General features: G+C 28.1%; 1 protein-coding gene across 1 annotated transcript in view; it reads right to left on the bottom strand.

Moving 5' to 3' along the window:
* LOC112680080 (collagen alpha-1(V) chain-like) overlaps positions 1–13,466 on the bottom strand; it is a 91,589-nt gene that overhangs the window by 51,777 nt on the left and 26,346 nt on the right. The window contains exons 3-20 of the mRNA XM_025550074.1: positions 12,638–12,797; positions 9,369–9,522; positions 7,510–7,719; positions 6,934–7,050; positions 6,229–6,318; positions 6,076–6,150; positions 5,895–5,952; positions 5,754–5,806; positions 5,615–5,651; positions 4,934–5,032; positions 4,104–4,139; positions 3,070–3,158; positions 1,926–2,007; positions 1,249–1,275; positions 813–902; positions 705–723; positions 220–272; positions 35–151 (exon numbers count right to left, since the gene is read on the bottom strand). Of these exons, the coding sequence (XP_025405859.1) occupies positions 35–151; positions 220–272; positions 705–723; positions 813–902; positions 1,249–1,275; positions 1,926–2,007; positions 3,070–3,158; positions 4,104–4,139; positions 4,934–5,032; positions 5,615–5,651; positions 5,754–5,806; positions 5,895–5,952; positions 6,076–6,150; positions 6,229–6,318; positions 6,934–7,050; positions 7,510–7,719; positions 9,369–9,522; positions 12,638–12,797 (1,566 nt within the window). The remainder of the gene's footprint in view (positions 1–34; positions 152–219; positions 273–704; positions 724–812; positions 903–1,248; positions 1,276–1,925; positions 2,008–3,069; positions 3,159–4,103; positions 4,140–4,933; positions 5,033–5,614; positions 5,652–5,753; positions 5,807–5,894; positions 5,953–6,075; positions 6,151–6,228; positions 6,319–6,933; positions 7,051–7,509; positions 7,720–9,368; positions 9,523–12,637; positions 12,798–13,466) is intronic.

The raw sequence follows: 13,466 nt of genomic DNA, 5'->3' as shown, positions 1-13,466 counted from the left end.
ACATATTAATCACATTTAAATACCATATACTAACCTTTATCTCCTATTGGGCCACGGACTCCGATATCACCTTTTACTCCACGAGTTCCAGGAAATCCTACTAAACCTGGTGCACCAATCATTCCCGTGTCTCCTTTAGCTCCAACAGATCCTACGTATTTGTATAATCATCTTAGCACTAAAATATTATCTAATTATTGCTTTAGTTTACTAGTCTACCTGTATTTCCGGGATGTCCAGGTGCTCCATCAGCGCCTGGTAGTCCTGGTAACCTAATTAATTTATACGAGACAATCAATTTTATAAATCATGCGATAATATTTTGAAATAATGAATATAAAAATTTCCAGATCGATATTTCATACTATGTACCCTTTTTTTTTTTTTTTTTTGTACTGAACATAATAAACTAGTAGTGCATAATATAAGATTTGTGATAGAATGTTAAGAAATAAAGTAAAAAATAGATTGTAGTGTTTAAAAATATGTTTTTTATAAATAAAATATTAAAATATATGAGTATTAAAATATTAACTTCGTAACATAAAAATTAATTAAACAAATTAAATTAAATAAAATATAAAAAAATAAATAAGTAGTATTATGTTGAATATCTTTTTGAAGGTATCTGTATGGATAAATCTATTAAAATTGAATACTTGTAAAATTCATAAATTAAATAAAGTATTATTTATAGAACAAACCCAGGTTTTCCGGGAGGTCCTGAAACAAAAAATAAAAATAAAACGTTGCAATAAATATATAATTAATAATTTGATTAATATTAAAAATAGTATGTAATTTAATCTTACCTTGGTCTCCTGGAGGACCTAAAGCTCCTGGTACCCCTGTGGAACCAATAGGGCCAGCAGGACCAACTTGCCCGGGTGGTCCAGGATTTCCTTGAAAGAAGAACATTATTCTTATAAATTATTTAAATATAGGTATAGGAAAATAAAATATTTTACCTAAATATTTTAGCATAAGAATATATTTTTTCTAAATTTCTCGCATTCTAAATTTTAGTATAAAACATTTTAAAAGCAATTATTTGATGTCAATACAAAATTTAATTGTGTAAATACTTGAGAGGTACACAAATTTGTTAATTAGTGGTTTCAAAATTATTAATAACAATTTTCTACTACGACATAATACCAAAATCAGAATATTAAGTACTAAACGACTAGGTCTATAAAATGCTTTGTATTAAAATGAAGTATGCTATTTTTGATATATTTTACGTACCAGTATTTCCAGTGTTGCCTTTAGCACCTGTAAATTATTAAAAATATTTTATAGATTAATATTTATTTATCAATAAAATATATTAAATATTTAAATTTAAATTTGTTTTTTTTTTTTTTATTATTGTACTAAGTATGCCATATTTCTTCATGGTAAAGAGGGAATTAAAAAATTTGATTTCCTTATTTAACGTAAAAAAAATGAGCATTTATGAAGATATTTTATGTTTTTTTTTTTCTATCAAAACAAGTTTTAATTAACTAAAAACATTAATTTATATTTTTTGTTTCTTGACGTTTAAAATGTCCATCTCATAAAATGTAATAGCAATAAATTTACACACTTGCATTTAAATATGTATATAACTGTTACAGCTATTAAATTAAATAATAAAACCTCGCTTAGTTATATTTAAGAACAACATTGTGTTGAAATAATAATTAAACTTCTTGTTTTTTACTTTTAATTAAGGCATTTAAACATGTATTGTTTTTATGGACTTTTAAGTCTGTTATAATTATATTTTAAACTATTGTCTACAAATCTATTCAATTTATGTTGTATATAATTTTTAAAGTATATAATATAATTTGTTTTCATATTGCAAAATAATAATGATTAAATTATAAAAGATTTTTAAAATATTCAAGTTATTATTCTAATCAAAATAACTATACCTGCTGGTCCTTCTGATCCTGGAACTCCTGGCGGACCAGGTAAACCAGGGAATCCACGTAGACCGGAAAATCCTCTGGGCCCCTAAGGTTAAATTTCACAATCATATAATCAGTTTATGTATAAAAATGTTGTACTCGAACTGATAACAGAATTAGACAGTACATAACATAATATATTTAAAATTTATTCTAAAAATAAATACGGACGACGATTAAAAGAAAAATCAAAGAATCCACACACGAAACATTGTTACAAGAAGTCTTGAAATTTTATAATGAATTATTATTTTTGGGAAGTGGACGTTGAAAAAAAATAGAAAATTATACTTGTATTATACAATAATATAATGAACAATCAATCACAACGGTGTGTATCGCAAATGCTCAATGAAACTGAACATATAATAATAATTAATTTGTATTCTGGAAAAAATATTAAATTAAATATCTAACAAAACGTAAGACATACATTTTTAGTAAAGCTCTAAACAACATAGATTTCGTTAAAAATGAGATCTGCATTTCAAATGATTTCCTATGTGTCCATAGAAGCTTGCTAAAATAACCAAACTATGTTCCAGCTATATTACAACAAACACAGAGAAAATGCTAAACAGTACTGATATATCAGCTGAACACAATCAACTTACACAAATGATGTACAAGTTATTGTGTGGTTATGTAGGTAAAAATCAAATTTTATTATATGTGTAGTTATAAATGGTACAGCAAAAAGTTACAGAACTTTTTGTCAAACGTGAATAAACAAATAATCTTCAGTATAACGTTAACTGATTTCTTGTAAAAATAAAACAAATAAAAAATATTCATGTGAATCAACATTTAATATTAAAAGTAGGAAACAAACATTTTCTATAGAAAAAATATATCAGTTCAATATATTTGCGTAAGAGTAAATTATCATAACGTTATGATCGATAACGTAATCGTACTATGACAGATCCAATATTCAGTTAGCTTTGTTATATGTACAACAATTTTACCGAAATTAAATAAATTATATCTCATATGATGAAACATCATGTTATAGTAATTATTCACGGCTATGGTAATACTATGTTAGTCGATTGTACTAGTTGTATTTTCAACATTAATTTTACTATCGTTGAGGTGAGTACGTTACCATTTCTCCGGGTAAACCAGCTAATCCTTGTGGGCCCTCTTCTCCTTGGGGTCCATCATTACCACGGGGTCCTGTAGCACCGGTTTGACCTTAATAATATGATACGTGTGAATTAGTTTACAATAGAATATGTTTTGAAAGCATAAGAATAAATTATAATTACCGTATCGTATCAAAGTTTACATGAAATTATATTTTTATCAATTACAACATGTGTATGCGTATAAACAAGATATGTTATGAATACTAAAAATTAAAATTATACATGTAAATAGGACTATTTCAAGATAAATTAGTGCTCATGTATACAACGTCATATTGCACGTATAATACACTTGTATTTATGTTACAATGACAAACGTTTCACTGAAGTAATTTCCACAATAAATATTTAAAATTCGAAATCATTCATAAATGTAACGATTCATCATGGATATAGGTAAGTTATTTTAACAAAAATCTAATGTATATTTATTGAACTACTGTCGATGTATAGATGTTTCAAATCGTAATACATGTACGATGTTATAGAGCAGGGATGGCTAACCCGCAGCCTGAGAGATTTATCAAACATTTACAAAAAAAAAAAAATGTATTTTCCCCCAATAAAATATTCTGGAATGCCCGTATAACGCGGAATCCGTATTATTAACAACGTAATCGCAAAAACTGTTTGATTCATCAACAAAATCTTTGTTCTCAAGTATTGTCCCTGAACCATGTGATATAAGTAGTAATAATAACAGTGAATTAAATTAAGTTAATTATTAAATTAATTACATTAATTAATACACTAAAAATTATTTTATAATAATAATTAATCCTATTTAAAAAGTTTACTCGAAATTTTTTTGTATTGGAGAAAAATACTAATATAATTTTATATATGACCCGCAAAATCATTTAGGTTGGCCACCCCTGTTTTAGAGTCATAAATAAAATTGTTGATTAATCACTTATGTGATTCGCCTATATATTTAAATGACGCATAGTCCTATGGTTAAGTAGTTACTACAATAATAAATTGCTCTAACCTGGAAGTCCACGATCCCCTTTTTCTCCGGGTAATCCTAGAAAAAAAAATTACACTTCGTTATTTAAATATGAAAACATAAAAATCAAGCGTATGTAAATCAGTCACGTTTTTATTTGACTGGTCTATATATATATACAAGTTGCGTTTCCACAAGTTCTGTGGTAACTGAATATTTTTAAATCTATTCTAAAAACTAAAATAAACTATGAAATTCACGAATAAAAAAGGCAGATTAAAATATTGCCAAGTTGTCTGATTTATTATAACACATTTGAAAAACTCGATTACTAAGATACAAGATAATATGTGTCTTATTTGTATTATAACTAATAACTAAATATGCGATTAAATGAATTATAGTCAATTAAAGTCTAAAATAAAAAAATGTAGTGTAATTTAACAATACGCAAAAATTATATCATGATAATGCTCTATACTGAAACTCTATACTTTCGTAATGTTCTAAAGAAATTATTATTTAAAAACTGTTGCATGTGAAAACGAAAACTTTCAACATTTTTTTAGATTTACCAAAGCGAAAAATTAAAAATAATGAATGTCTTGAATATGAATTAAGCAGCCCTGTATGTATTCACATAATCTAATATTAATCATATATCTATGTTTAGTGGCGCGTAAACTAAAATTTTCAGTTCCCTAAAATACAGTAACTTTAGAAAAGGCTACTGAATTGTTTACGTTGAGATTTCGACAAATATTTGTGTTTGTACAACTATTGCCGTAACAGGTTTCAAGTGTGAAATGTATTTTTGACGAAAAATAATTGTTTATTGTCAAGATATTATAATATTCGTAAAATTATATTACCCATTATTCCTGTTAATCCTGGCTCTCCTTTAACTCCAGGTGGACCGGTTACCCCTCGTTCACCGTCTCTGCCCGGTCTACCTCTGTGTCCGTCACGACCTGCACAGTCGTAATAAGTGTAATTGTAATGTATAATTATGTCATATTTTTATTAAAGTGTAAAAAGGTATGCTGTATTGTTGATTTAAAAAGATTTAAATTAAAACCGTCCGACAAAAACGAACAATGTAATTAAGCATTTAATCGTATAATTTTGCAAAGCACCGCGTACAATGTTCTGCATTATATCTTAGGTACCTTCTTGAAAATATCATTATGTTTGATTACATGAATACATTTGAAAAACGAAAACAAAAAATGCATCTGAAGCGTGAATTCGTCCTCGTAGACGGGCTTTTATATGGATAAATGGCTTTTGAAATACTGACAGTATAATTATAGTACAGTATTACCAATTAAACAAGATCGAAGTGAAGATTTTAAATGTCTTACGAAATGATCGTTAATGAATTAATAGTTTCCGTGGCTTATATCCGTACAAGTATCATAACATCGTTTTGCGCTGTCGCGGTATTATTAATTTATCAATCTACTGTTAAGACGGAGTACTCAAACCGTATAGTTAATATCAAAAAACGTACTAAAAAAAAATATTAAAAACAATATCCAAAGTGTACTTACCCGGTGGACCGGACATCCCTCTAAGTCCTCTTGGCCCCTAGAACACACGATAAAATGATGTGACGTAATATTTATTAGAACTACGCCAGAAATGTCTTTTTAAAAGTTTGCCAATATTTATTATACTTATAATACTTACCACCTCGCCCTGTTCGCCGGACTCGCCTTTCGGTCCCTCGACACCGGGTGGACCTTAAATTATTTAAAAATTAATCTCTCGACGTGCGTATGCATCCGTTAAAATCCTTAAAAAAAACAATGTTTTATATATAAGACAAACCTTCTGGCCCGACAACTCCGGTCATGCCCATTGGTCCATCGCTTCCTCTCATCGACATCTGAAAGTAATAAAAAGTAAAACGTGCGCGGTGTACCAACCGTTTCTATACTTAAAACCAAATATGCAACGCGGCAAGGTGCGCGTAGATACTTTTGTTATATAAATATTATAGTATACGGACCATATGCTGTGCCAACATTTGTCTGAACATTTCCGCTTGGCTATCCGGACCTTTATCCCCTTGGTTTTGATTTAGCTGTAATGAAAACGGTATTATTTTTATGCGTGTTTGCGTTGTATTCCGCAGCGATTAAAACGAAATAACGATACGAACTGGTATTAGAAACACGTGTCCCGGAGGTCCTTGTATCCCGGTAAGTCCGTCAATGCCATCGCGGCCCGCATCCCCTTTTGGACCTTGAGGCTGTAGACAATATAATAACAGTAGTAATAACAATAATAATAGCAATAATAATAATAAATAAATAAATAAAAATCATAGTATCAAACGAAATTATGATGATCTTTCGCACGCAACATGACGGGAAAACGAAAATCAGAATACTTATATTGGGAAAGATGGACCGGTTAAACTGTCAAATTATAAACGTTTCATTGTGATGAGACAAATTCCAAGTGAACTTTCTTTGGTATTTTTATATGAACAAAAAGTAAACAGTGCATTAATAGCGAGTGTGTACAGTGGTTTAATTTGCCAACGCGATTGAAAGGTGAAACGACGATCGATCGGAGCGAAAGACAGATTTTTCACGTATGCCACGCTCGTTTACTCTGTCTAATCGAGAAACTATATTATTCTCGTGCGATCTTATGAACCATTGTAGAATGTTTTTCTAGCAGATCATAATTCTCTGTGATCATTTTTGTTCAAAAAATTTTCTAGGTTTTTCACTTTTTTGTGAACGACGCCGTTTATTTTCAACCCTTCGTCGTATAAATCGATAGATTGTGTTGTAGAACTACAATAGATAAGAAAAAAAACGAAAAAAAAAAATGGAATTATAAGGAATTCGTTTACCCCTTGTTCTCCTGGTGGACCGGGGTATCCACGGATCCCTGGTGTACAAGTGGTTAGGACTCCAAAGGCAGGCTGACTAATATTCGTGTCCATTGATTCCCTGGCAGAGCTGTACGTCTGAAAATCAAATATAAGCAGAGTATAAATTATTGCATATTATTTATTACATATTGTTATAAATATATTAGTTGTAGTTTCAAAGCAATACAAGTGAATACTAAATCACACAAAAGAGACCACACATGTAACTCTACTCATCATAGCACCATTCATAATGTTTAAAAATCATTTTTTCCCTACATTTATACAAAACCGTAACCATATTATCAGCTACTGTTATTGGTTAAAGTATGCCAGATTTTGAAATTATTGTCTGTGTTTTTAAAGCGAGAAAAACATATGAATAAATACGTCTACAAAATATTAACAAAAAAAAAATTAAATATGAGTATCAAACACACTTCTCATTTTCTAAGTTAAATCCTTTTTAATATTCCAATGCGAACACTGATCAAAGGTATGGCTTTGTCACGGTCGGTGTTCTGTTGTAATATTACGAATAAACGTTATACATACCACGGTCCTAGTAGAGATATCCAACGGGTCTGCGTCCGGCGTGGGCTCTTCGATTTCGTATCCGTTCGTCGGGGCGGTTGCACCCATAGCGCTCGTCGACGTATCGTTTTTACCATTATACTCCGTCTCGATACAGTTTTCCGTCCGGCCGGTGCACATTTCGTAAGCAGCATCAGGCGTCGAGTAGAACTTTAGATCTTGAATTTCGCCCTGCAATAACGTGAAACTTTCCGTTTATTCATCGTTTTTCGTCTTTCTATTGCCTGTTTGAGAATCTCAACGTTTTCGGATCATACAATCTTTCCCCGATCAAAACAGTTATCGGGAATTTTTCCAAAGTTATCAAGTTATTTACGAGATAATTTTACGTTTCAATAAAGAGTAACCTTAGGTTAGGTCAAGCGTATCAAAAGTATCTGACTGGACGACTCGTGGTTGGAAATATGTATACATAAGAGCATAAAATAATCTAGACCCAAATTTGACAGGGCAAAATCAAAACAATTTTTATGCATTCTACTTTTGACTAAAGGCAAATTAATATTGTCAAACGAAAAATAAAAGAATCATCTTGGTAATTTTTAAAATGGCATATTACGCATACGATTTATTGAGAATATTCCATTAAAAGTTACCGTTCTGTAGCTAGTAATCAATCGATAGGTTGACAACTGAGTGAACACGCAACTACCTTACAGAAAACCAATAATACATATATAATGAGTAAGGAGTTAAGTTAAGATTTTTTTTTTCAAGATATTTATACATAACGGAGAATTATTTTTAATATTTATTTATTTATTGAACATTTATAATCCAACATTAATCAAAACATAATTGTTAATCAATTCCATTATTGAGTTACAAATTTCTCAATAAATTACAATATTGTAAACAAGTTTCATCTTTGTACAATTAAAATTTAATATTGAAGTTTACTTATTTTATCTCGTACAAACTATAAAGAATATTCGAAATTGTCGGAACTCTATACTGTTTAGTTGAGAATAATCTAAGAATGCTGTAATCAATTATCATTTGACAATTATTTAAAACTTAATGAAAAATTAATTTTCCAACAAATTTCTTTTTTATGAATTTTATTATAAAAACGGTTATAAATAGTTAAAAATGGATAACAGGTTTTTTTGTTTGTTTTATCAGATTGTCTAGAAACATATCATGTTGAAATCATCAAAACTAATGTTTTTTTACCGAACCCTGTTTTGCCATCATAACCTTGTACTTGATCTCATGGGTTTTTTTATTGAAGACTAATGAGATTCACGTGATAATTTAAGTAAGACATAATTTTTACGTTTAATTTGTTATCCATACAGTAATATTTTAGCGCAATAATAATTAAATTTTCTATCGTAAACACTATGTTCGTTTATATATTTTCCCATTTTTTTTTTTTTTTTTTTAATAATTTTTAATTAAATAATGTTATAGCTATTTTTGAATCTTTGAATCATTTTTAATAATTAAATAAAGTTATAGCTATTTTTGAATCTTAATTTAAATCTACCACCCAAGGATAATATATAAGTGATTTCATGATTTACGATTTAAAATTTAACGTTGAAAAGCAGTTTGGTTATTAAAACAAAAGTCGTTTAACATCGTGGATCATGAACTATATAATAGTATAATAATTGAAAATGTATTATGAACGCATAATTGAAGATTTTTTTGAACCGTTACATTGTTAAAATATTCTGCTTCCTCCGGCAGTTATTAATCGACAAAGTAAAAGCAACAAATAATAGCAACAATAACGTGGATGTTAAATGTTTTCGAAAAACGAAAGCGTCCACACTAGTAATAACACTGGTTTCAGGTAAATGCAAAATTACCACATAAAACGTTTCGTCTAGTTGCTGGCCAATCATTACAAATCCTGATTCGCTGATTGGCGTGTTTCTGTTGAGCTCTTGTGTTTCTTGTTCGTTGCAGTCAACAATCATTGTAACGGAGTTGCCTTTGATGCTGAACAATAGTTTATGCCACCTTAAATTAAAAATAAAACGATTTGATAACATTGTAATATATTAAACGTTATAGTATACTCGTGGGTGTAAACAGAAATATTGAGGGAACTCAGCGTTCAAAACCCTTATTCAACATAAACCATTACATTAATTTCGAAAATTTATGAATCTTAACTGTGATTAATTTAATTTTTGGTTTATTATTATTATTTTTTTTCTTAAAAAGTATTTAATTACATTTTATTCTAATCCACTGGATATATGCTATTATAAATAATAATATAATATCAGTAACTGGTTGGGTTATAAATCAGTTTTTCTGTACTTGTCGTTCTCTAGTTATTTGTTTTTAATGTAAAAAATTGTAGTTTGATTCATAAAACTCATAATTTTGACGTTGCATAGTACGCAGGTTGGATATAAAAGTGGTATAATATACAAATACATATGATAGGAATTCAAAATTGAAAATATATTTGTTCAAATTTTTACTATAAAATCTTAATTTAACGTTTTGTTTATAGATCATGAACATTAAATTTTATGTGTTTGGTTTTTTTAATAACAATTTTAGTATGATTTATTAGTATTTGCTTAATTCGATCAAACAAGAATCAAATAATATGGTTAAACACGAATTGAATAGATAAAATTAAAATCATTAAATACTGTACATGTATACAAATAGTTCTATTATATAAATTATAATATGATAGTTATGTTAAATATCCATGTGTATCTAAATTATACTGAGACGTGCAAATTGTATTAATATTATTTGTAAATAAGAAAAAAAATATAAGATCCCTCTTGTACATAAATTGAGTTATATCATCAAAATAAAAACTTTTTTTTAACTAGACAATACAACGCTTTTTGAATAATTTTCTAAAGAGTGAGCTGATTAAATAATTCAGACTTTCATCAACTTAGAGTTACCGAAGAAAAAAAATTAAGCAACCATCGCCTCATCTTATTCACTGTGCATTATCAAACGGATGATTTTTTTTATTCATTCAATAGCTCATCATCTGTCATTGACCATATTTTTTATGATGTTATAATATAAAATACATTTTTCCGAAATAAATACATAAAACAATATAACATATGAAGTACATTACGAGGTATATTGCATGGTACATAATAATAAAAAGATTTTGGAGATCCTCAAACCTAAACCTTCTTTCCTCTCTGAGCGAATCTATCCTCTTTTCTACCTGAAATTTATCAAGAATTATTAAATTTCTCAGCTTTTATTGTGTTACGTTGGATGATATTTTCGATTAATCTCATAACCTGTACACCATTATAGCCACTAATATTAGTACGTTGATGAAAACAAAACAAACATCGTTCATCAATAAGTATAAAACTATAATGTGCGATCAGTCTTTTGCATTCATATTGGTGTACAGATTGAAAAGGTTTGAAGAAAAAAAACCAATGAGTATTGTAGAATTTGTTTACTTGACATATTCATTTTATAATATTTATTAATGACACATATAGTTTTTTAGGTTTGCTGTTCAGTTACATATATATATATATTGATACTATAATAATGTTTATTGATTATTATAAGAATAAAGTATATTTTTATTCCGAATAATATTAATATTATTCTTTCACAGTTTTTTTTTTTTTTTTTTTTATTTAGGACGTTTCACCAAATTAGTTATTAAATCTATAATACAATATTATTACACATATTATATCGGTATTCCATCAAACGACTTTAACAAATCATTAAATTTCTCCACATTTCTACGAGAGCTCTTTCAAATGATTGTTTCAAAAGTTATATCGTTTTTAGTGTTAGATTTATAAGCTAAGATTTCTTATACTGTACCTATATACTTTCTGTATATTCATGACTTGTTATATTATTATCGAAACATTAACGCAGAGCATTCCCAAACATTTGCTAATTTTTAAAGTGGTAGTGTAAAACACTGGTTCCATCACGCTAATGTTTCGCATTGTCAACGTTTTGTGCATTACTGTAGGTAGATAATTCGAATAAGTTTGCGATGGTATGGTTAGATATTTCTCGTGTACCTTTTTAGCTATGTTCTGTTTATATATTTTCACGGCTCGCTCATACTCGCTTATTTTAATCGGTCTAACCAACGATCGTGAACTTTTAATTTAATCTTACCTACTTATCCTAATCGTCGAAATGCGTATTTCCTACCTCCGTTATAAATGATCTTTTCCTAATTACGTATGATCATATGTATATATATACGCATCAGAATATGTGCCCTGAGTTAGCAAATTCTTGGTAACTGACACATAATGTTATGTCATTTTTAGTGTATTTTTGGTAAAAAAAAACTAAAATAATTGTTATATCGTCATGTTGTCGGTGGTTAAGATTCAATTGAAAGTTTTACTGCCGATAGAGAAAAGTATAATATCAATAAATCAATTGTTAACTTTTTTGCAATACACATTAATGTGTATAAGTTTTCTTTTCTAGGAAATGTCTATAAGATACTCAGTGTAATTTTTATTTTAAATACTCTGAAATTATTCAAAAATTAAAATATAAAGCTTGGTCGATATTAAAACTTTGTTTCCGTAAATTTATGTTTTATTAATTTATACCTAAGTAAATAGTGAATAAACATATATACTTTTGTCAATATTTACAAAATTCAAAGAAATTTGTGCAAATAATAATTAAGTGTTAATAATTCTAGAACAACTATTTATAATGTTAATTATAATATTTACAAAAATTATTAATGATAAATGTTATAGAGCTGTTGATCATGAAATATTTACATATTACTTCATATTTTCGAAATATTGTCACAAGACTTAATGAAAATTATTTCAGTTAATCGTAGAATTTTATAATTTTTTAGATTTTCTTGAAATATGTGAAAACCCTAGATATCACTTTTTATATAATTTATGAAATAATAAAGGTTTGGCTTTAAGATGCAATGTTAAATTTGATCATATCCATTGTCTTCTATTTTAAATATTCATAATAATATAGTTGAAATACAATAATACACAGTTAAGCACAAAAATTATTCAACTAAAATTGAGTTATTACACTGTGTTATAATATGAAAAAAACAATATATTAATTACAATTTAGGTGAAAATTCACTCACCGACCATCATTGATGTTAGTATTGAATTTTATATTGCTCTTGTGTTCCTCTTGGACTTCTACGTCATTATAAGACAGTACGATTTCGTTTGCGACTGTCAAACCTAACTGTTCATTTCCAGATTCGCTGTACACTTGGAAAACTGTGTTCACATTTGAACCTGTTTAAATATCACAAACTATAACGTAATATATTCAAAATGTATTTGAAAAGTCTCTAAATATTTTGTCCTTCATATTTTTATGAAGTCATACGATTAATCATAACAATTACGCAACAAACTATGCAACAATTTAAATAAGAATATATTATTATCATGTTGGGATGTTTGATCTAGAGCACATAAAAATCAATTCTACGACCGCATGAATATTTCAAATTCATAGTTTTTTTTTTAATTTTAAAAGCCTTTAAGGTTTAAGGTTAATCATAATTTATTAATAAAAAGTTAATAGTCTAATTGTTCTTGAAATTATTTTTAAAAGCTTAATTTACTTATAGTCTTGTTAATATTACTAACATTAACAAAATGTAGATATTATATTTTATTTCAAAAGCTAAAATATATTATTTGATTATTAATAAATATAGACCGTCAACAAAAGGTACCATATCGTGGAATTCTAAAGCAATTTTTTAGTCTAGAAAATCTCGATATTTGCGTTATATTAATTATTATAATATTTGTCTTTTTTTCTGCTCGAGATTGTTATCGAAACGATTGATATTCCGAGTATAACTTGTTCAGCTAATAACGCATTGCTAGTTAAGGAATGCTACTGCAGTGACAGAATTGTCATCTGGAAATGAAAAACCGTTTTCGCGCGGG

Source organism: Sipha flava, unplaced genomic scaffold (assembly GCF_003268045.1).
Source record: "Sipha flava isolate LNK unplaced genomic scaffold, YSA_version1 173_pilon_pilon, whole genome shotgun sequence".
NCBI lineage: Eukaryota > Metazoa > Arthropoda > Insecta > Hemiptera > Aphididae > Sipha > Sipha flava.
The sequence above is the reverse complement of the archived record's forward strand: the minus strand, read 5'-3'. Positions and strand labels throughout refer to the sequence as shown.